Here is a 24,369-nt window from a genome sequence, read left to right as displayed (position 1 = left end):
AGGTCAAGGTTATGTGAGCCAGGTCAAAGTTTTCTCAAACTTACTGTTGTCAAATTGTCATGAGGAGGTATGAAACCATGCTTCAAACAGAGAGGAGACAGCTCATCTCTACTGTGCATTCACCTTAATGGCATCTAAGCCAAAAAGGAAATAAAACTGATTCAATTCCAAAGAGGAAAATTACTGTGATTGGGAACTAGGAAAAGGGGTGTGATGAGGTTGGAAATTGATGGAAGATGAGGGATGGGGAAAAAAATAGTGTGGCTGACAGCACATGGAGAAGGAATTACAATTTATGGAGCTTGTCTGCAAGAAGGCAGCTACCTTAGTAAGGACATGTGGACTGGAAGGAGCTGCTTAAGGGAAAGACAAAGCTGGAGAAGGGGACAGATGAGAAGATCAGAAATGGAGAGGTAGGGACAGAGCACACTGGAGACACAGAAAACACATGGGTTCCTGTATCCTTTAAAATATATTCCCCACAAAGCTTTAAATAGAAAATCATGTATCTCCAGCACCTTAACTTATGTTTGAAGCCCACTGGTGAATTACTTCTCATCCAAAACAGTAGACTCAGCTGAAAATCTGCTGTTACTGACAATCACATTATTAGTGTAGAGAAAGGCTGGGCAGGAAATTCAGAATTTCCAGTACATTATATTATGCATTAATTTTTTTTTAATATAGGAGGACTTACACACTCAGAATAAATCCAAAGACCAACACCATAATTAATGATGTAAAGGTTAACAGTTAAAATTTAGGGGCTGCCACAGTTCATGTTGCAGAGAAAACTGAATGGGTTTCAATCATTATATACTGCTTTTCTCAGCCTCAAACATACCAATGTAGTTGGCTTTGCTATGAGGCAAGAGGCTGCTGCCCACTTGTCACAGGAAAATGCAATGCCAGGAATCAACATCAAGATTATGGAAGTTAAGTGTGGCAGGACAAGCCACAGGAAAAAACAGAATAGGTAAGATCATATTATATTGTACTAAAGGTGAGGAGACAATATTCAACTTGCACAACTGTAATTCTGCCGCTCTCTAAGGTCATGGTTGCAACCTCAGCATTTGTCTAATAAATGATGTAGCGATATGTTGATTTTAGAGGTCTTTTCCAACCTTAATGTTTCCATGATTGTCTAAGGAATCCATTATTTGTCAGCACATTCACAGAAATGTGAGTGATTCAAACAATGATGAGGAGGTTTCTCAGTTGAATGCAGGATTTCTCATTGTTGCACAGCTATTAATGGCACACAGGACCAATGCCTAAAAGTTATGGTGATCAATTCTCATTTTTTTCCTATGAAAATGTTAAGACAGATGAAAGTCATGATTTGGTTTCTTAAGCATCATATTTTTATCAAACAATCTGAAAGAGTTAGCTGTTCCTGTAACACTTAACACTTGTACACAAAGTGTGAGAGGTTTGATACAACAGAGAAGAGTTACCTGAATTCCCCACAGTGCCATTGTTCACCAGTGAGTTTGGAGTCACAGGATTGTGCCAGTGTCCCTCATGAGAAGTGCTGGGGATTCCCATGGGCCTGGCAGCAGGCTGTGCAAAGATGATACTGGGATCATTCAAGCTTACACTGCTCTGGTTATTTGTGGTGCTGCTGCTGCCAGATCTCATAGAAAATGGAACATTTGTAGAATGAGGAGGGTTACCCGGTGCAGAGTGAATAACAGGCCCATGAATAGGCCAAGAAGTGTTGGGAAGCTGAATTTGGTGGTGATGGTGCATCTGAAGTAGTCCCAGGTTATGCAAGGTGGAATACTGACCTGGGGGAGATTGGGGAAAGTTAAACAAAGGCAGCTGGACCTGATGGGCTGGCTGTGCACCCTGCTGTGGCTGAGGAACGTGCTTAGACTGGGATATTGATTGTGGCTGAGTCTGGTTAATGGAGGCTGGCTGAGAGGAATTCTGTGGGAATTGCTGAGGTTGTGGAGAGTAAGATGACTGATGCGAATCAGACTGGAGGGAAAAAAAAAGTATGCATTTCTGATTAGTTCACTGGCTATTTAATGGTGTTTTCTTTAATAAGCACCCACTGTATTATACTAAAACAGCAAAGCACTCTCCAGCAACACCCCAAGCACCAAACCCAAGTTCCTGTTGGCTTCAGTAAGTGCAGTTCAACTGACACTGACTTTCACCAACAGAGAATTTGGTCTGTTAATGTGGTACATCCCACCATCAGAAACACCATTCTGAGTGAATATTAGTCCCAAGCTCTTCATTAGACTCCTCACACACTTGTTTCTGATCTTTAATCAGTGTCTTTCCTACCCTACTTATGTACAGCCCAGTATCTCATTAACTAATTGCCTTACTTCTAAATAGAGTGGTTCTTATTACTGCACAGTTTTTTAAGTAATTCCAAAGTAAGCTCCTAATATTTCTTTCATTTTTAAAAATCTGTTAAACAAGAAATGCAAATTCCAAAAACCCAGTTTCAACCTTCATATCCTGGTGTTAGGCCACAGCTAAAGGCACAGTAAATAGCAATTACTACAGCCTTTGCAGAGCTCTTACAAAGCTTTCCCTTTCACCAGCAACAGAAGCAGGCATGAGGCCATTTTATCTGTTTGGAATTGCAACTGAACAGAGAAGCACTTCAAGAAATGGAGTGGTTGGGAAAAGAGTTACTCAGTTCATGTGCCAACACTTAATGCCAGTATCTGGGTTCCCCAGTCTGGTTTTAAGCACTGAGACAAGATGCTGATGGAATAAGTGTCTCCAGAGACATTCAAATGAGACAGATACCTCAACCAGAGAGAACCTGAATCTCAGATCTCATTTTCCCCCTGAGACTGACTCCTCTCTCCACAGACTAGAGCAGCCAGCCAAGCTCCAACTGTTGAGCTGCTGTTGAACACATGGAGTTAAAGGTCTCTCCAGCTTGTCACTATCCCTGACTGCTCACCTGTCCATTTAAACTGACAGTCACTTGTCTCCAATAACCAGAGGTGTCTGCAGGACTGCCCATGCCACAGCACCCCCTCCAGCAGCATGCTGTGTGTCTGTGCCTGGGTAAAAGTTGGAGCCCAGAAGCTGGGATTGCTCCCTGCTGCTATTCCAACTGTGCCTGTATGAGTACCTCCTATACCTTTCTATCAAACCAGGAAGAGAAGGTAAAACCTGGGATTTGAAAGATGATTAAATCTTAATTTAACACTTTGAATGTTATAAAAATAAAGCACATGTATTCAAACATTCCTGCAAATATTAACCCACCACAAGCATGCACTGAATATGCCAGCAGCAGGACAGGAGGCATAATGCACTCCAGCCTCTTGATCTGCTTCCCACTTTCTCCCTCTTACTCCACCAATATTCCCCCTTCCCATTCTTCTCCACCAATTCCTGGACAGAACATATTCACCAAGAAATCCTGGCCAAATGACAACCATGCAACACACAGAGTCCATGACATCCAGGTGACACAAGAATGAGCACATGATGTGTCTGCCTCTGAGTGCACCCACACATCCAGCTTCAATTCCTCAAGCAGAAATATAAGGCTCCTAAAAAATACACTCTTGTGGCATTTTCAGCCCTTCACTTGGATTAGGGCTGTATCAGTCCCTCTGTAGCAGAGCACACTGTAAGTCATAAAATCTCCATCACTGGAGCCAGTATTCCAATAAATGCTTGCTGATCAGTTAGCAAAGTAGCAAACTGAACATAGAGCATTAGTGATCAGCAGCCTTGATTACTCTATTTACTTACTTGCCAGCTTCATTAGTAGGCACATACTTCTCAGACTAACAGCTTAAAATAAATTAATTTCTGCTGTACTGTCTGCTCCAAAAATATTAAATGCCAGCAGTTGTATTTGCACAAATACCCTCTGCTCCCGATCTCCACTCAGAAGATTAAACATATTTTATGTAGCTCTATGGTGACTTGAAAAAATTCTAGCACAAAACTGTCAAAAATTTCCCTATTGTTCTGCTTGAGCTTCTAGTGTGCTCTGGCAGACTTTTCATTGAAGTATGACTCAATGTGTCTGTGTGCTGTGTCTGTACATGACAGTCCCTTAAGACAGATCTCTCAAACCACAAAAAGTCATGGTTGTCACTAACCTAAGTCTCCAGCATGTTAACAATGAGCTATGCTTTATCTCCCTATGTAACTCCAGGACACTGCCAGAATAATGAGAATTTGAAAGGCATCCTAGCTAAATCTGCCCTTTCAAAATCACAAGGTATCTCATCTCAAACTTGACTATGAAGTTTCCACACCGAAAAACCATAAATGCTCCCCAAGACACCATACACCATAAATCAAAGCTCCACTAACTGGCACAGTGCAACGCTGTCATTACCAAGTCCATGGCTGTTGAGAAAAGCCATGCAAACCTGTTCCCAGCATGGCTGGTTTGCTACAGCTTTGCTCCCTGCAGTCCCCCTCCCAGGACTTACACATTCTGATGACTGCCTGGTGCGCAGGGGTCGCTCCACCTGCTGCTGGCCCACAGCCACCAGCTGGGAATTCACCATGCTCCGGACCAGCTGCGTGCCTGATCAAGGAACACAAGTGTTAATAAAACCCACAGGGTGACAGAATAATGAGCAAACTGGGAGTCAGCAATACCTTAACTCTCATGTGACATAGAGGAGGTAAATCACTTTCACCTCTCCTCTCCTTTAAGTGGAAACTTTTCCCTCTACTGGCAGCAGACAACTTTAATAGGTATAGGAGCTAAACACAAAGTCTATTTGTGAGTAAAACAAAGTCTAGCAGCAACAAGGCTCACCTTGCTATCAGGCTGGAGCTCTACTCTATATAGGTTTCCATATTACTGCTGTAAGCAGTGGCATTTTAAATAGCAAAAGTGACAGCAGAAACTTCTGGGCAAAGAAAGTAAACTAAAAAAAAGACTAAAGGATAACAGAACACAGAAGCATGGTTCTTCTGAAGTTCACTTATGAATGCTTCTTCTACTTTTTCAACTATCACAGCCACCCAAGGGCCTAATTTAAAAGAGTTTGCAATTAATCTTCTCTAAGTACTATCAGTAATTTGAAAGCTGGATTTAGCTTAATTCGTCTGTATGATTTTTTTGAAGTGTTACTGAAAGAGTGCTGATTTTTGCTGAAAAGACATTTACTTACCTCTCACAGATGATGGAGGGTTAGCTAACATTTGAGAAACATTTGGAAGAGGAAATGCATTCAATTATTATTATTATTATTACTATTGTTACTATTATTACTATTGCTACTTTGAAATGCACCAATTGTGAGTGGAAGACAAATAATGCATTTCTCTGAAGTACACTGTATTTTACTGCTGAGTGCATTTTTACCATCCACGCAAAGACTGTACTTCAGGAGACATTACTCCCCTGGCAGAAAAGCAACACAGACTAAAAGCTGTATTTTCAGTGACTGAAACATTATTTGCAGGATTATTCTTTGAAGATAATTATCAAGTCAGTACAGAAACCAACAGAAAAGATTCAAATTATCCTAACATATAAACTAACTTACCTGGTACACTATTATTTCTCTGACGGGTTTGTTTGAATTCAGGACAATCTCTCCTAACATGACCCACATCCCCACAGATGAAACACCTTTTCTCTCTTGTTTCTCTGTCATCTTCTTTCACCTCTTTTTCATCATCTTTCTCATTCTCCTTTTTCTTCAACCTGAACAGTAATTTTTATTAGCAATATCACAAAACCACACACAAACACATAATCTCTGTAGAGCTGTTGTACTGGGAACAGTTACATAACCAAGAGCTGTAGCAGAATACAAATACCTCAGGAATCCCAAAAAACACTTTCAGATTCTGGGCTGGTTAACAGCCTGCATACACTTAATGAAGTTAGAAGGTCCCCAGGCTTGTCCAAAAGCTGTCTGACTGCATTAGGGCAGAACTATGCCTGCAGTTAAGCAGGCTTAGCCTGCCAGGTAGCTGGGGAGCAGTCCTATGCAGAAATCCCACTGAGACAGACTATACCCAAAACAAGTGAGCTGCACCTCCTTCATCCAATCTCCCCCTCACTGGATAGGGCACATTTCTCTGCCACTGTCTGAGCACAGACAGGATATGCCACAAAGCACTGAGGCTCTTTGAAACACTCAGTTCTAAAACAGCAGAACTAGTGATCAGGAGCAAAGACAAGAAGTAGGACTGTTAAATAATAATATTATTATGTGAGCTGTATATACAATCTGAGAGAGATTCTGTGTGTCTGTGTTGTAGTAGCAGTTTGTGTGAAGAGCAGATCACAACTTTTCCTGAGGCAAATATAGGGAAAGAGGTTATAGAATTCCATGTGCTTGTACTACAGAGAACATCTGAAAGAAAGTCCACCTGTGACCACAGGGTTCCAGTGCACTTTCATGTATCTTGAACTCAGCTGACTGAACAAAAGGCTGTAAATAAAGATCTAGTAGCAGAAAGAGACCAAGAATCCTTTGAAGAATTATGGAGCACACAACTGAACATAAGGAGCACATGAAAGAGCCCAGATTAATTTGCATTCTAAGGACTTCAACAGGTTTTAGGAGGAGCCAGACAACTTAGGCTGAGTGGGGCATTAAATAGCCAAAGCTCTAAAAAGTGAGGAGTGCACATTTTCTGTCAATTCCTACAAAACTCTCTTTGGAAACATTGACCTGGATGTACCAGGGACTCCTTTTGCAGGAGTCCTGGACCCAAAATTCCTAAGTGAAACCAATGTACAAGTGCGAGATCACCAAGTGATATGGTGATTCTGTAACATCATGGCACTAATATGATGTTACAGAAATGCAGCTCAACTATGTACATTTTAACTAATCCTGGAGTTTACTAAGTGAACTTCAATCTGCCTTGCAGATGTACATTATCAGTTCTACAGAACAATTCAAATTCAACACTGTCCTCTGAACATGATCACTACAGGAAATCTATTTTAATACATGATAAATTTTGCAGCCAGGTATTATGCTCTCCATCTGAATGGTTACACTACAAAAAAAAGTTATTTTAGTGATCTAAGTTTTGAGTTAACTACATATTAATACACTAAGAGTGCTAATATTACTCTGTGTGCTTCCATAAACACTTCAGATTTAAAGAGCTGATCAGAAACTGTTTTAAAAACAGAAAAAATAAGATGGGAAGTTGAGGATCAGACATGAAGCTTTGATTTTCTCTGCAATTTAGCAATTTTTCATTGCCACTAAATTTCAAATATCCAAATCCCTCATTATTTAATCTCCAAGATTTCACAATAGCTTTGTGTATTACTTACCTCCTCCTTTTTGGACAGTCTTTCATGTAGTGACCAATTTTTCCACAGACACGACAACATCTGTCATTGGGCGCCAATTCCCCATCTGTCAACACTTTTGAGTCAAAAAAGTATTCCTATCAAAACACATCAGACAGATAAAATATATAAACCATTCACTTACAAGACTGAGGAATGAAAGTCAAACTGTCAGCCTTCATCTCTTACTGCTCTCTGAATGTTACTACTTCTGAGCTTATACCTGGTCCTTTTCTTCCCCTAGATAATGGCAGCTGTTTCAGAGCTATGGAGCAGTTTGGGCTAAAAAGGGCTATTTGCCTTAGGTACAGAGGTTGAATTCGCAGAACAGCTTACCCAGGCTCCAGCCTGCTGCCCACCTTTCACCTCCCCAGAGGCTCTTCAGAGCACAATTTTTTTGCATATGATCTATTTTGGTATCTGAGTCACTGCTTGTGTGCTTTGCAAAGCAGCCAATGTCCCTTCCCAGATGACACGATTACATCCCTTTAGACAGAACACAGCTCAGGTGGGAAACAGATGGAGCATCTGCAGGCTGACCTGTATCACTCCCCTCCCCTGGAATTTGCTCAGAACAGCTGCAGTTCTGATGTGTGTCAGCACAAAGACCCAGTTTACAGCCTCTGAGCAACAAATATTGTGAAAGTACTGAAACTGATGTACAAACTGAGAAAAAACCCCACAGATAAAGCAAGTAAATGGAAAAGAGAAGGTAGGGAAGGATGAAGGGAATTAAAAGCTTTCAAAAGATTTTGAAAATCCTTTAGAAACTCAAGTTCTGTTAAAAGCCACTGGGAGAACAGTTCTCTCAACTGTTCTAGAAAATCCCTTTCTAAGTTGGTCTTTAAAATACTAATTACAGTATTTTATTTGCTCATATTAAAAAAAAAAAAAAGTTGTCTCTACACATCAATGACTGGACCCTCTACCACAGAGCAGCACTTTCTCCAGAATGATATTGCATGAACACATAACCCTGACTCACTATACAAATTTTAAAGGTCAACTTGTTAAAAAAATCAATCACATCCTTTTCCTTTTTAAGCAGCATTCCTTACTATCTCCACCAAGTGGAAAACTAAAGAGAATGGAACATCTCTTGGATCTGTTTTATTTAGCTACATGAAGAGCCAGTAAGGTTCCCAGAGCTGTTTCTGGGTTTTACAGCCAGATTTGCAGTTTTCTGCAACACTTTAACATCATACAGTGGGAGGTTTTATAAAAAACAAAACATAAATTAAGCTTACTTTCCCCAAACCAGCCAGTAATACCCATTGCCCATCCAACTACTTTATTTTATATGCCAGGAGCTAAATACTAAGCTATAAATTTCATGCAGACAAGGTATAATTACACATATTGTGCATACCAAATGGATAAACACATACAAGAGATATGCATCAATTCAGTGGACAAAGAAAATGAAAAAACATGCTAAAAACTCTGAGAACTTACAGCTTCTCTTCCAACAGCTGGGTAGAATGGGGTACCAAACAACTTTCTCCCATTGATAAATGCCTTCATTATGAAATTGGTCACTATTGGAGAAAGACAAAGTTATTGGAAAACAACAGAAAAGGCACAACTCAGTGAACATTCATCATTAGCAGACATTAATAACTTACTTTTCCTAGAGACTCCAGCACCCAGATTATGATTCAAGTCAAAAGGATCTGCACAAAGAAGGGAGGAAAAAAAAATCAGAGTTGGAAAAAATTTGCTGTGACACAGTTTTTTATTTTAATGCAGAGAATTCCATTTTAAATGCATTCACGGAGCAGATTATAGCAAAGCAATGCTGAGAGTTTTAAGATTGTTATGTCAGTCAAAAATAATAACAGTAAGAAGAACAATTTACTGACATGTACTAAAAGTTATGAGTCTCATCAACTTGTGAGCTGCAGGACTTGCAAACAACGCTTCATTTTGAAGCACTGACTGTGGTTTCCTCACATAAAGATCCTGTGCAAAGACAACAGCCTCTCAAGCAACAGAGTTTGCTACTCCTCAAGAATGGAGACTCAATTCAGCAGAGGAGTACCTTCAATGGCAATACACTTGGAGGTCCACTGCTTCTCAAAGGTGGTTAACAGCTTCTTCTGCCGGATGCTGATCACGTATTCCTTGAAGTCAAACTCCTCCGTGTAGAAGCGCAGCAGCCCCAGCCAGAGCTCCCCAAGAGATTCAGTGTTCTTCCCAAGAGAAGGCAAACGCTTCTTCTGCATGCAGGGGAAGACAATTTATTCAGCTACAGTTACTGCTTCTCCTCAAACACCCCTCTAATTACAAGTTTGTCTACTATGAAGGGTTTCTTTGAGTTAAAGTAAGGTTAAATCACTACAGTTAAGACTAAACCTGGACTATTTTTAAGAACAAAAAGTATTTTTCCTGATTTATGTTATTTAGAAATTACTAAAAATAAACGAAGAAAAAGTAGAAACTCCTTTTAGCAAAACAGGACTCAGTTGGGAAGTTGCAACACTATGGATATGGAAGTTTAATTAATTAATAAAATTAATCTTTTATATATTACACTGTTAAAAAATTATTACTTCTCCTAAAAAGCAAGGTTTAAATTTTAGTTACTCTTCTGGATTTAGAATATTACCAATTCTTCCATGTCATCAAAGAAAAAAGCATTCCATCCATCCACCATTCTTTGTGGGATCTGTTTGCCATCAAATATCTGCCAGAACAGAGAGTGATAGTTACTGCTCTAATTCAAAGTCGCTGTAAAATACTTACAGTACTTTTGGTAAGAAAATCATATAAAAATATAAATACTTTGACAATTACTTATTATACAGACAGAATTTCCCATTGGTAGTAAGTTTGAAAGACTTTCTGCATTGTTGCTGTACCTCTCAAAATATTTGGATGTTTAATTTTTACTTGTTCTTTGCAACTAAGAAAACATGACTGAATTACCTTGTCAAGATTCCAACATCTCTCTTGCCCACAGATTCTCTAAGGAGACTTTATATGATTTCTATTACATTTTGACTTTAGCACAGCCAAGAGGAAATTCCACTGTTATTTAAATGCACTCTCGGGGTAGCAGTAAAATAAAAACCCCCAACCACTACTAAAGTATCAGATAATAAAGTATCAGCAAGAAAGTCTCTGAGTCTCAACTGCAATGCTTAAGCCAATTTCCCTCTTGCACAAAGAAACCAAAAGAGGCAGAAAGGGATAATTTTCAGACATGTTTGGGAGTTTCAGAGTGTATCCAGGAAGAGGCAGATAGCTGAATAATTATATTCTCCCCACCCATACAATGGGGGTGCAGAACACTATTTTCTTAATAGAGTTTCCTCTCATATATGAAATATTTCTTTAAAGCTGCACCAAAGCATCAATTATCTTATTTTCCCCTCATCAAATAATAAAATAAACTTCCTCGCTTACAGATAAAGTGTTGAGCAATAAATAATGCTTCTGACAATAACTGGTTGAAGAACTGGTCTCACATTTCAAGAGCATCTGGTGCAGTCTCATAATTACAATTCCCTTCTCTCCATACCACCTGCCAATTTTTTTCTATCCTGTTCAGCATATAAATATCATCATAAGACCAAAATCCCAAAGTAAATGTAATAGCAGAACTTAGGCACAACAGACTCCCAGGTTTGATCTAATTTTCTTGGTCAGTTTTATCAACTAAAACCAAGAGGGAGTTAAGAACCTGCTGATTAGAAGGGCCCCATATTTCATTTATCCCCTCTGATCCTAAAATCCCAGACTTCTCATATTTGGCTTGAAGAAAAAGTGCATCTATTTTCATAACCTCATTTTCTGAACCTACCTCCTGAAGAACTGGAATAACTGGTGGATTTCTCTGCTGTAGAAAGTACAAAACCATAAGAATATAGGCATACGAAGACAGACTACCACGGGATGCATCACCAATATCGCAGCGCTGAAAAAATACATTTTAAACAAAATGCTGAATAAACATTTTTTTGTTCAAGACTAACAGCTATGTCAGAGAGCAAACAGAAACCCCATAAGTAACAGCAAATATATTCACCTCATAATTAAAAATCGTTTTATGAAGCCTGAAAAATAAATACACCCAAGAGTCAACTGCCATCTGGCAAATCCATAGCATAATTTGTCTAACATAAAAACGGAAAAGCTTTTCATAGCCAAAATACTTTTAAAAAGTGCCAAACTGAAAAAAAAACCCCAAATCTAAACTCCCAAAACATAAATCCCAGCTTTCAGTACCATAAAATTTAATTTTCCTTAACTCATGCTGCAAGAGCTGTTCCTATGATTCCTTATTATTTTGGTTCCCCCTCCTCTTTTAAAAAAATAATTCATTAAGAGCAAGTATTTCCATGCTGTACTGGCAGTGCAGGCCACACTTGGCATCTTGCTAGCAAACATACACATAGCTAATTAAAGCATGGTGCAGCCTGCACAACACAGTGCAAAACAAACACCCCTGACCAAGTCAGGGAGTTGGAGCCAGATGAGCTCAAGGTCCCTTCCAACCCAAGCCTTTCTGTGACTCTGATCAGTGAATTGCCTTCCTATGCTTCAGTATCTCATTACAGTATAACCTTTCCACAGCACCTGCTTCTAAGCTATCCTGTGTTTTGAGTCCGTGTCATATCAAACAAGGCATTTTTAACCTCCTAGGGCTGGAAAAACCAGGGTTTCATAAATTACTTTCACATTAGCAGCAGCAGTGACAGCTGTTCCTGGGTTTTCTGCCAATGCAAACAGAGGAGGAGGCATTTTGCTTAAAAACAGAGTATTTATATAGCTACGGAGTCACTTCCATACATTTACATTCAGGAGTGTATATCCCTCAACTTGTATATTTCATCATTGCAGTAGTATTTTTAGAACATGCAACAGAATGCAATGCTACCAAAAAAATGTAAGATTCATTATTATCAATACAAGGCATTTTTAATCTGGACACAGAAGAGACATGGCATTATTGTGCACTACTGTGACCACATCAAAAAAAAACCAAAACATTGCTAGTCTCAGTAACAGTATAATGAACGTGTCCATTTCATTCTGGCACAAAGTTATTTTATTCATCTTGATGTATTTTATTACATGAACATCTGGTAGCATGATTCACCATCTCTATAAGCCATTTTTTATTTGCCCCAGTTCCACTAAGCTTTCTTTGGAAATGCTGTATTTAATACTGCAGCTTGAACAAAATGCCACGTTTCAATTCCCAAAGGCTGTACAATATAAAATGTTGATAGAATATCACAACAAAAGATGCAGGAGAACAGACATTTCCAAACTCTTAAAGCCAAGTGTATGTCCTAGGCACATTGAGACCCCATACCTACCTATTCCTGACTTTTATACTAAATCAAACTAGGCAAGTGTGCCAAGAAGAAAGTAGCAGTAATCTCTGGGCTGGTCCCAGATATGAAAACTTGGGAAGCCCATGCACATCCACATACTCCTACCTCTTACAGTTACCAATTTTTCCAGTTTTGCTTGGGGTTTGGGTGAGGTTTTTGTTTGTTATAATTGAAGCTGGATTTAAATTGAAGAAAAAAAGGAAAGTTCTCTTCTCAGCAGCTTTCTCTTACACAGAAATCTTCCAACAATAAGGTACCGGGATTTGATTTTAACACACACAGTCTGATGGAGCACAGTAAGCTTAAGACAGTCTACTTCATATCAACAGCATTCTACTGTCTCCATTCCAGCTGGTATTGGCAAAAGGCAAACTCAGTGGCTGCAGCAGAAAACACTGTATTGTAGAAATAAGTACCTTCTTTTCATATTACCTTTGCAAAAACTTTCATTGTGTAGCCCAGATATTGCACCCTAGGATCAATAGCTGCGTAGGTAGCCAGCATCCTTGTGTTATGCTGTGCCTGGAAAAACGGAAAACAAATTAAACTGGTGTCAGGGGTGAGCCAATTATGTAAAAATTGTGCAATTTCACAGTGTCAGGTGAAAGCTGGAATGAGCTGTATTATTCATGATGGCACACAAGCCATGCTGGATGTATTGGCTTTTCAGAAGTATTCCCAAAACAAGACTTCCTGTGCTGCACCCTGCTCTGCCATCAGGTCATACACAGCTACCTGGGTTGGGCTGAGGGTGTGGGCCATTGAATTTAAATAATATAGAAGAAAACACAAACACAGAAAAGCACTTTCATTCTGCTTTCAAAATTATTCCCTCAAACAGTTATTTGGTACGATAGAAAGAATTAAAAAACTTTTTTTGCACACAGAAGGACACAAGCAGGTGCTCACCAGTGTATTGTACAAACTGATATCTCCTTCCAAGCCGCTCCGCCTGTGTTCAAACTTTACTATAGGCACTTTGGCTGTTGTTATAGGCAAGATGTTCCTCAAACCTGGGGAAGCAACACTTTAGTACATAAAACATTTTCATTAACAACATTTATAGAAAATCTAACTGCAAAACAAATAATAATTTAAAGCACCTACCTGGATGCTTCTTAAGAACTTTTGCCAAACCTTCTATTATTTCTTTACAGTTTAATTTCTAGGAAAAACAGAGATCACAGCTTCAGATGTTAAAACATAGATCCTACTCCAACAAGCACATTTACTATCACATATATTTCATAGAGGAAAAGTCTATGTACAAAAGGGCAAGCATTAAGCCAGCACATGAATTTACACAAACTCATATGCTCTTTGTGGATATCTATAGTACACTGTGTGCCTATAAGGCATTAAAAGTAAAATAGGCTGGATCTTGCTTCAATTGTGCAGAGTGCAACAAGCCAATGTGCAACTAGCACATCCTACCTTTCCTTAAAAAACCTAAAAGAATCTTGGAATGTAAAATAACAGATTTTATCAATTTCAAAACTCTTACCTCTGCGTTTTCATGACCTTCCAATGTCATGCAGATATCTAGATCACTGTCCCGAAATCCAAACCCATTCTTTGAGGAGCCAAATAAGCAAAGCCTAGCTTTGTCTGATCAAAAGAATAGACAAGAAAAAGGCAAATTCTTTTACAGTTGAATGGTAAGTCCTTAGTATTAAATATTGCTTAACTGCAATGTGCAGGTGCCCATAAAAATGAGCCTAAAGAGAGAGCTTACACTGTCACTTCAAAGACTTCAGCTCTGATAAAGGAGGAAGCACAACACTTAAGAAGTTATTTACAGAAAGCAAGGCAGGATAAAGACTTATTTTATGTATTTTTTATGACTGAAGTACAGTTACTATAATCATTAAATGGCATCTCTAAATGTGGTGCAATGTTTTGTGGTATGCAACTGCATTTTCCTGCTTTTAATAAATCAAAATAATGTGCAAACCCAGTCACCAGTACAGCTTTACCCCACAGATAAGACAGAGCTACTCCTAGGGTAGCTAAAGAAATATTTCTGGTTCCATTCAGAGTTTATCTAGGTCGCATATTTCTCCAATGACTAGGTAAATTTGGTCAATGAGTTTTTGTAATTATAACATATTCTTCAAGAAGACACAAGCAGTAAGATTACAATACTTTATGGAACATTCTTTCCCAATTGCTTAGTTTACATTTTTGTCTGAAACACGATATTACTACGTATTTCCATTCTTGGATGGCAAAATTATGTTGTTAAAACAAATTCTTTCCTAACTGCAAAGAATACATTGATCTGTTCAACTGAAATTAATGCTAAGAAAATAGATCTAACACTTATTCACAGCTTTTTTCCCTAAACTTTAATAGAATTGGAACCCTTAAGTCTTTCAAGGCTTCGTGAAGGTCTCAATCCTCAGCTGCTGCCAGTAAGTGGAGGCACAACAAGTGTATAGAATTCCCAATTCCTTGATCACAAGTCAGCTACAGCAGAATGGCCTTCCATGGACTGGAATTCAGGAGACCTGGGTTTGGTACCTGGCTCTAGCACTGTTTTACACCCCCTATTAAAAAAAAAATCCCTTGGCATCTTTGTGCCTTGACTTCCATCCCTGTAGTAAGACATTTTTGGCTGTTTTATGTAAGGGATGTGAAGGATTAGGACTCATTAGGATTTCTAAGATACTCAAGCACTGGTGACTAGGCAACAAAAGTCTTTGGCCCACGACCAAAGCAAACACTAAGCTCAACCAAACTTCCTTCTTGGCCTGACTGGAGCAGTCCTGTGCTTGCATTATTGCATTACTACTCTGGCAGCTCTTCCTCCACTCTAGGGACGTTTCCATGGAATAGCATGAAGGGATGTTCAATGGCGAAGTCTGCAAGACAGCTTTACAAATGGAAGGAAAAGGAAGCCCCTGCTTCAAGCAAGGAAAATAAAATGAGATAAAACACATCTTTATGCTCTGGACAACATGACTGAAGAAAGCATTCTCAAGAATCACTACCTACAGGTACATACCATTATACTCTTTTCGAATAAATCTCTCCAAACTTGCCAGTATTTGTTCTCTGTTTTGTTGTTCAGATAAAGGAGGGGATAATTCATCTAAGTAAAAATAAATTAAAACACAGTCAGACATGACATTCAGCACCTCAAGAATCTTTTTCAGCTAATTAAAAGATTGGATGGGGTTTTTTTGTTGTGCTTGCTTTGCTTAAATCTGTGGTTTTCTTTTTATATCATTAGAGTCTTCCAGATTTTATTTCAAAACATCCAGTTTTTCAACCACAAAGTGTCTTGGTGGGCACCTGGCATCCAGCCAAAGTTAACCCACAACAGCACACTCAAAAGATGCCATAGAATTTAATTTTGCCCAGAGCCTGATTCTTGGGAAATCTGGTAGCTTTTTACAAACCTGGTGAAAAATCCCATATAACATCAGTTTCTTAAATCTGTTAATAGTTATTACCATGGATATCACAATCAGCCACGGATTATCTGAAAATCAAAATATTGATCCATTTGTAGCTTAGGGCACCTGGAAGAGCTCCTTCCTACTGAATTGTGAATAATTGCAAATAAGTAATTTAACCCTAGAGTTTTTCATTCTTCCACGTTACAGATCATAGTATAAAGTGGAGCACAAACACTTTTTGAACTTACCAAAACATCTTTTACACACTATATCAAGTATTTCTCGAAATCTGTCTGTCATTGGTGGTAGTGGTTTTAGATCAATTTTCTTGAAATCCTCTGGGCAATCATTTTTGGAATGTCCATCCCGTTTGCAGATGCTGCATACTATAGTTGGTGGCTTTTTGGGGAGAAAAAAAAGCAAAATTCTATTTGTGCACTTAGGACAGTTCAGCAGACCTAACATTTCCATGCAACCAAGAACATTTGACATATGAACAACAACAGAGCCTCTACAAAGAGCAGAACACCTCTCAACAAGCTGCATTTAGTTCTCACAGTGCCTAGAAGCACCTGGAAATTCTACAAGAAGGCAGGAGAGGAAAGGCAGAAATAATCCACAAATAACCAGAAAGAAATCCACATTTTTTGTGTGGACATCAAAAAGCTCAAGATGAGGGAAACAGACCATTTAATGCAAATGTCCCACAGGGTGATGTTTCCTGAATAACAGGTTCTCTACGCAGGCCAGAGCTCCCTCCCATACCCCAGACTGAAACAATCACTATGGGAATCTCACCATCCTTCCACTCTTAGATTTAATGACTTAAAAGTAACAGCCCAGTGATACATGAGCAGCACTGCTTACCTTTCCTGAAGTAAAAATAAACTTATCAAACACATAATGCATTTCTTCTGTTGAGAGTCTGCCTTCCTCTTTGAGATCCTGGGTTTCCAGCACTGCTTTGCAGCTGGCCGAGGTAGCTGGGGTGCCAGTGCACTTCGTCTGCGGAGACGACTCCAGTACCAAACTCTGCCTGCTTTCAGCATCAGAAAACTCATTACTGGAATTTGTGTCATCAGGCTGATGTGCACTGCAGTTACAGTGGTGGCTGAGCTCACCCTCAGTTAGACACACTGAAATTTCTAAATCATCGCTCTCTTTAGGTGATTTTTCCTTTAATTCACAGCACTCATTGGAAATAAGGGGTAAAGCTTCTTCTTTGTCTTCATCATAGCTAGAGTCCAATGTTGGAAGTAGCAAAGGATCCATGTTTTGGGAAGTACATGTTTTGGCTACAGTTTCTACCACTTTATTACATTCAACTTCATTCTCTGGTATGTTACATCCACTTCCTGTAACTTCTTTATCTACAACATTTTCCCCTTGTGGAAGGCAACAGTTTGCTACAGGCTCTTCAGATCTTGTGGATTTCTTATTATTCATTTTCCCTTTTTCTTTTTTCTTGGTATCTGGCTTGGATTTAATCCCATCTTTACTTTGTGGGCATGCAAAATATTTATATGCTGTCCTAAATCGCTCCAGGATGTACTCAAATACCATCTGGCTATTTAGACTTCGTGCAACATTCCTCTTTAGTGCAAAAGGATCTGAGAAGAAAAAGAACAATTTAATTAGTAATCTTTAACTTCCACATTTCACAAAGCAGCTGAAATCCCTAAGTTATTACAGAGCAGTTAAGGAGATTCTTATACTATAATCCAGAATTGTATGTGGATATATTTAGAGAATGAAAGACCCACAAGTTTTTTCAGAATTCTTCCATACAAAACATACCCACGTGCAGCCATGAATGGCTGACTATCATAAACAATGCTAAACAGTGTTACTCAAAAAGAAAACCACGGGTATATTGCAACATTATATTATGGCCAATTTCTAAACTAGAAATTATAATAAACATACAAAGGCAAAATAAATAGATGCCAGCCAGAACCTTTTTTCCTCCACTGAAGAAGGATTTTCATTTCCCTTAAGAAATTTATTTGCCTAAGAGTAACATTGAGAATGTAAGGATTGTATGAACCAATCTCACCAGGATCCATTCTTAGTCCTTCCTAATGATTTCTAGATCAAACATGTTTTCCAAGCAAAAAGAGCTCCTGCATAGTTGCTATAAGTTTGCCTGGAAGATAGTACCAAACTGAGATTCTGTTACTTCATAACATCAGCTACAAACTCAACATTGGAAAAAAGAAAAAAGTCAAAAATGAGAAGCAAAAAAAAACAAAGCAAGCAACAACACAATTAGCCCAATAACAGCAGGTGTCAGAACCAGAATACAATCTGTTTTTTTGAAATTATTTCTCATTTCTTCCTCAATGATTTGTCCTGCCATCTTACATCCCACATGTTGAATAAATACTTCCTTCCTTTTTCTACACTCTAGCTAAAAGTGATTGAAGAAAAGAACTGGGAGAGGAAATTAAAAGTCACAGGAGTGATCTCAACATTCACTACTCAACCTGTGCCTCAAGAATTCATTGCTTGTTTAACTGTTCTACTTTCCTTCTCACTCTTCTTGTACCTTATTGACTCATCCTTCAATGTACCTCTGTACCTCATTCTGTCTGTATGATTCTTTGTCCTCTCCATCGCCTCAAGTGTTACAGATAAGCCACTTCAGCAACATCTCTAGAAAGTGTTCAAAAGTCATTATTCATGCTTTTATAAAAATATCACCTTACACGGTTTCTTAGCCTTCCTCAAATACCCAATTTCTCTATTCTTAAGGTCAATTCAAAATGCCACACATTGCTCTGTAACTCAATGACTTTCCCTGCCTTTTAGACAGAGAAAAATTGTGTTTAAAGAGACTAAATAGATGACAAAATATATATTGAAAAGACTTATTGTCCAGATTCTTGTAACACAGTTGCAAGTTAAGCAAATAAAGATGCTGAAGCAGGATGACTACAGAAGTGGGAAGGGATCAGCCTACCTTCAATGGCTATTCGCCTCTTAGGCCAGTTTTTATTCTCTCTGGTTAAGAGCTCTTGTACCCGTATGCTGATGACATATTCCTCCAAAGCAAACTCCAGTGTGTAAAACTTCAAAAGTTCCAACCACAGCTGCCCCAGTGAAACTTGGTGAGGGGTTTTGAACGCTAACAGAGACTGAAAAACACAGACACAAGTACTCAACTGCAATAAGAAATTAATATTCCCCTTTTTTTTGTCCTGATTCCATCCAACATCAATGTTTAAAAATGAAAAAACAGGGATAAGAGATAGCAAATAGTTTTCAATTAAATAAATCAGGACTTACAATTCCATGCTTCTCTTTCGCATTGCTTTGGTTGTCCACTTCTGAGCTTGTTGCCTTCTTGCCACCACCTTTTTGCTGTTCAACTTTAGCTTTGCTTTCTGCTCCAACAGAGTTTTTTGCTGCACCATTTGTGGGTGGTTTGTACTCCCACCTTACAAATTCTTCATCTTCCACCCCTTTCAGCTGGTGGTCATCTGGCCTCTTTGAATCAAAGCCTTCAATCTAACAACAATTAAAGTGACTCTGAAACAAGACTGTGTATAATACATACAACCAACAGTCTTCAGCAAATGCAACACTGACTACTGTGGTATATTCATACCTCTCAAGATTAACAGATGTCAGAGACAGAAATTCAGAGAAATGAAGAAGAAAATAATTGCCTTTTCTCCAAAACACAGATGACAAGTGCTACAAGTGCCTTTTAAAAAAGTCTTCAGAATCATCAAGCATTATCTGCGAGAGCATGAAGTACCAACGCATTTCATTTTTCATTTTCTTTGGCAATCAAATTCTGCATTTTTATGAGGTTGCAGAAGACAGAAACAATGCCAACAATTTAATAATGACGTTACTATAGTACCAAATCACTTACCCAGTTGCCCAAATAGGACGGTAAAATACGTGGTTTTCTTTGTTGAAGAAAAAATATCACCATTAAGGCAAAGGAATACGAGGGAATTCCACCTTCAGCCTGACAGTCAATGTGACAGAGCTGTAAGAGAAGAAATAATTATTTTTCTGATGTAACACCAGAAGTTTAGTTTACAATCTATTACAAAGGGACAAATACTAAAGAAATGTGAGAAACATACTAGAGCGAAATAAAAAATGCTGTATCTCAGAAACTGCAGTGGTCATGCCATGTCACGTACAGACAGAATACAAACTAGCAATTCATACAGTGCATTAAGGAATACTACCTTATCATATGTTATTGCTTTCAGTTTCACCACATTTTGTGATTGTGGGACATATTTATGCTGCCATCTCAAAGTTCAGTCAACACTGAAATGTGCTATTGTACAGTGGCATCTCACGTATGGAGGTGGGGTGAAGCAGTGGCATGAAGTCCTTTCTACAAACACCCATAGTACATTAAACAGTACACTGTACACAGTGCTTAGAAAGAACTATTGAGGATAATTACATAACTTACTCTAGCCCAGTAGCGGAAAGCCAAAACCAAGGGAATCAGGACAGGCTCCAGTTTACCAAGTGCAGCCAGCAGGTCAGTTGTAAGGCAAGCCACGTCATTCCTAGCACTTACTTTGCATGTCAAACCACTGCAATCACAAATGCAGAACAGATAAAGGGTTATCACTTTGTAATACAGATGGTGCTTGGGGCAGGGGGAGGTGGGGCATCACACCCCCTGAAATAAAAACATCCATCAGTGTCTCCCTATGTAAGAACCTGATTTTTTTAACAAAAAGCTACAGAATATAATTGCATTTTCTCCACTATTAGCTTACTGACTGCATCTAGAACTTACAGAAGTTCACAACAGTGAAAAATACAAAACAGCATTAAGGATTTGCTCTTAAGTTCTGCCATTACTTAATTACGTTATCTTGCACAATTCAATTACCAAATATACTGTCTACATTCCAAACACTTAAACAAACGAATAAATTAATTAATACTCCAGACCTGCTGCACATTAAGACTTACATTAAGGTAAACCCACAAAACAGCTTCTCTAAAAACTTTCCTTTAGCTTCTCAGAACAATTATTTCTATTCTGTTACAAACACAGGAAAACACAAGCCTACTCTTGTTGCACTTACTTCCCCAGAGTTTCAGTCCATACCTCTGGCCAGTCAAGAAATCATGTTTCATTTTGGAGGTTGCTACTTCTTAGGAATTTACTGAAATTGTCAGATGATGTGTCCTTTCTGGCAATGTGTATCTTATAAAATGTTTTTAAAGCCTTGGCTTAAAACTGCTGGCAAAAATTTTAAATAACTGAAAACCACTCCACTTTTCCCCCAGTAAACTAAAAGGTAATGCCAGATTCCTACACCCAACAAGTTCTGTGTAGCACAAAAACAAAAGTAGCTTTCTTCCTAGGTTACATTTCTGTGTATGAGCAATGCCCTTTCAATACAAATGTTAGCTGAATGCTACAGTAATACTTCTTGTCAGGAGTGCAGACAAGCACCTACCATGAACAAGCATAGTAGCTCATTAAAAACTTTTTTCAGTCACAAATACCTTTTAACATCTTTGCAAAAGACAACAGGAACTTTGGCATGGAAATCCGACTCCACATCTGAGTAGACAGCTAAGCAATGAAGGAGGAAAAAATACACTTTGTTTCAAAGGTTCTTACAGGTTTCCCAATTCTGTCTTTAAAATTATTATATTTACGTAACAACTCAAATTAAGTGCTGCATAGCTAAGCAGTACCAATATTTTCTGGTTACTTTTGATGCTCACCACCAATATGAGACAGCCAGGCTGTGTTCCTGACAGAACCATGAGGCTACAAGTTTTAGAAGTCTTGGAACAGCTCTCACTCATATATATATATGCAAGTGGAAAGCAGCTTTTGAGTTTACTGCCTAGAATTCATCGTACAAAAAGTTAAAACTTTTTGCTCTGGCATCTGACACTACTGCCCCAAATTCTGGCAACCTGAACGGGAGCATTCTCTTGCTGCAGCTTCTTATCTCTCATTCACACAAGCACTGGTGTTTACAAAAATCACATTCAGAAAAACAACCCAGATACTTTGGTTAAAAACCCATCAATTTTTCTAAGTTTACAGAAAATTTAAGCATAAAAAGAACTAAGCAGCAGATGGAATGTTAAATAGAAATGAGATGCAACTAAAACTCACCACTGTTCTTCAAGATCTCAAGCACCTGGATCAGAACATCTGGTTGACTCATCTACAATGACAAAATTAGAGCAGGTCACATTATTGAGACTAATATTTCATTTTACATTTTATTTCAAACTACTTGAGTTGCACAACTAGTAACTCTGTGTTCCTCAAAAAAAGTGAAATAATTTGTCAGTATTAATGAAAAAGTTAACTGTGCCTGTCTACACCATGAAAACAGGCGCCAGTAAGTCTCACAGCCAGTTTTCCTTTAGCCTACAGCTCTAGTGAACAATTTTGTTCTAGTTCTGCATTAACAGGATAAATAAAAGCACCTGCCATATATTCAACAATTTCATTGTCAATGAATACTACTAGAAATGGACAGCAATAAAGAATTTTATGTCAGGACTTTCCCAGGAGTTTTAAAAGGTTATCATTTTGAAACACACTATCATTTTGAAACACAAGTGCAGCAGTTGAGTGCTATCAAGAATGTGCTGCTAATACCACTAAACATGAACCAACAATTTCATTACCTGAAGAATGCCACTTTCATCCTAAATTTTAAAAGTGTGGGGGGAATCAAAACCTACAAGAGTTTACAGTCTGAATCTTGAGCTCATGGAAGCACCCTAAGCCAAGCTTATTTATTTTCATACTGCTTCAGCGCTTACTCAAAAAAAATTTATATAAAGCCTAGCATAAGGTTGTCCAAACAAAACAAAAAAAAAAAAAAACACCCAAGAATTAAAGTTATCTAAAGAGCAATGAAAGTTTCCTCCACAGCACAGATGCCATCAAATCAAAGATTAGAAACTTTGTGCTCTTCTAACACCATGTGCCCCAAAAAGAAGATGAAGGCAATGGAATAGAATAAATGTGGATGGGCTTGATTTAAAAACCAGTCTTAGTTAACACAAGATAATATCTACACACCTTAGGGGGGAATTTGATATCAATGTTAACATCGCTGGTCTTAAAAGCAAATCTAGTTAAGCAGGAGCCATACATCCTCAGGGAACAGTCTGGAGAGAGAGAAACATAATTATTTAACAGTAAATACATTTTTCCTTAGTGGATGATGCATACCTTGCTTTAGATACTGCACCTCACAAGTGGCACTCCCAGATTAATGAACACTGAACCTCCTTCTCACTCTTGTGAAGAGCAGGCATTTCCATAACACAGCATCACAGGAAAATAAATAATTCAAATACTGTAACCACTAAATGTCCAACATTTTCCAAGCTGTTTTAAAGATTTTTTGCAATAATTCTGTTTATTTTTAATATAAAATTAAATATGAAGTAACAATAACTGTCACCATCTCAGTGTAGGATTTTATGTAACAGCTTTTGTTAACTACAGCTTGATTTCACTGCAGCTCTTAGCCAATTATAAAATTCTTTGATCCTTCACAGACTTCTGTATGAGGCACCAATCTGTTGATTCCATCAGCAAGTTCCAACATACAGTGCCTTAGAAAATATGTATTTAAACATAACTTCAGTATAATCCAAGGCTCAGAGTACAGTGTCCATTCACTGTTTTAGTTAATGCAAAGATGCAGAACAGACCTAAACTAACTAGGAAGGACCTACTCAGCAATAATATGAGAAATGCCATCCCATTCCATAAAAAATATCCCAATTCACGATGAAATTTTTGCAGATGAAAACTTTCCTGTAATAGAAATTAGGGTCTCCCATACTTAAATCAGCTGACAAATGAGAGTGTTCTCAATCCTTCCCAAATCCAACAGCCTGCTCAAGCAGGGTCACCTGGAGCAGGCTGCCCAGACTGTGTCCAGTTGGGTTTTGAAAATCTGCATGGATGGAGAGACCAAAACCTCTCCAGGCAACCTGTGCCAGTGTCCAACCACCCTCACAGCAAAGAGGGTTCTTCTTGTACATCTTCCTTTATGTGTGTTCTGACCAAACTCATTCCATCAGAAACATCAACAAAACTACTCTTAAAAGAGAAAATAGATCTTACACATCCATAGCCTCAAACCTATTTTCACTGCTTAGCAGCCCTCTCAGAATGAAAGTCTGTAAGGTTAATAATAATAATTTGCAATTTCTTCCAATGGCTTATCACAGTAGTAAAAATTTTTGCATAGTTCTAATGTGAGCTCAAGAGAAAATCATGCCAGAAGGTCAGATGTTTTCTACACAGTGCATGAATTAAATTTTTCTGAATTTACAACTT

At 38.4% G+C, this 24,369-nt stretch overlaps 1 protein-coding gene across 4 annotated transcripts in view; it reads right to left on the bottom strand.

Moving 5' to 3' along the window:
• The window catches only part of TUT4 (terminal uridylyl transferase 4), a 44,209-nt gene that overhangs the window by 2,417 nt on the left and 17,423 nt on the right, over nucleotides 1–24,369 (bottom strand). For 3 of the 4 annotated variants that reach the window (XM_059853815.1, XM_059853814.1, XM_059853816.1), the window contains exons 6-28: nucleotides 23,095–23,183; nucleotides 22,171–22,222; nucleotides 21,543–21,612; nucleotides 20,485–20,611; nucleotides 19,921–20,040; nucleotides 19,326–19,547; nucleotides 19,000–19,174; nucleotides 16,905–17,647; nucleotides 16,286–16,436; nucleotides 15,641–15,727; nucleotides 14,138–14,241; nucleotides 13,741–13,798; nucleotides 13,543–13,646; nucleotides 13,066–13,155; nucleotides 11,094–11,207; nucleotides 9,897–9,974; nucleotides 9,330–9,507; nucleotides 8,914–8,961; nucleotides 8,744–8,826; nucleotides 7,271–7,386; nucleotides 5,511–5,671; nucleotides 4,440–4,537; nucleotides 1,461–1,986 (exon numbers count right to left, since the gene is read on the bottom strand). In XM_059853815.1, the coding sequence (XP_059709798.1) occupies nucleotides 1,461–1,986; nucleotides 4,440–4,537; nucleotides 5,511–5,671; nucleotides 7,271–7,386; nucleotides 8,744–8,826; nucleotides 8,914–8,961; nucleotides 9,330–9,507; nucleotides 9,897–9,974; nucleotides 11,094–11,207; nucleotides 13,066–13,155; nucleotides 13,543–13,646; nucleotides 13,741–13,798; nucleotides 14,138–14,241; nucleotides 15,641–15,727; nucleotides 16,286–16,436; nucleotides 16,905–17,647; nucleotides 19,000–19,174; nucleotides 19,326–19,547; nucleotides 19,921–20,040; nucleotides 20,485–20,611; nucleotides 21,543–21,612; nucleotides 22,171–22,222; nucleotides 23,095–23,183 (3,594 nt within the window). The remainder of the gene's footprint in view (nucleotides 1–1,460; nucleotides 1,987–4,439; nucleotides 4,538–5,510; nucleotides 5,672–7,270; nucleotides 7,387–8,743; nucleotides 8,827–8,913; nucleotides 8,962–9,329; nucleotides 9,508–9,896; nucleotides 9,975–11,093; nucleotides 11,208–13,065; nucleotides 13,156–13,542; nucleotides 13,647–13,740; nucleotides 13,799–14,137; nucleotides 14,242–15,640; nucleotides 15,728–16,285; nucleotides 16,437–16,904; nucleotides 17,648–18,999; nucleotides 19,175–19,325; nucleotides 19,548–19,920; nucleotides 20,041–20,484; nucleotides 20,612–21,542; nucleotides 21,613–22,170; nucleotides 22,223–23,094; nucleotides 23,184–24,369) is intronic. The other variant, XM_059853817.1, reaches the window with a different exon arrangement.

This window comes from Haemorhous mexicanus, chromosome 9 (assembly GCF_027477595.1).
Source record: "Haemorhous mexicanus isolate bHaeMex1 chromosome 9, bHaeMex1.pri, whole genome shotgun sequence".
NCBI lineage: Eukaryota > Metazoa > Chordata > Aves > Passeriformes > Fringillidae > Haemorhous > Haemorhous mexicanus.
This window is presented reverse-complemented; position numbering and strand designations above follow the sequence as displayed.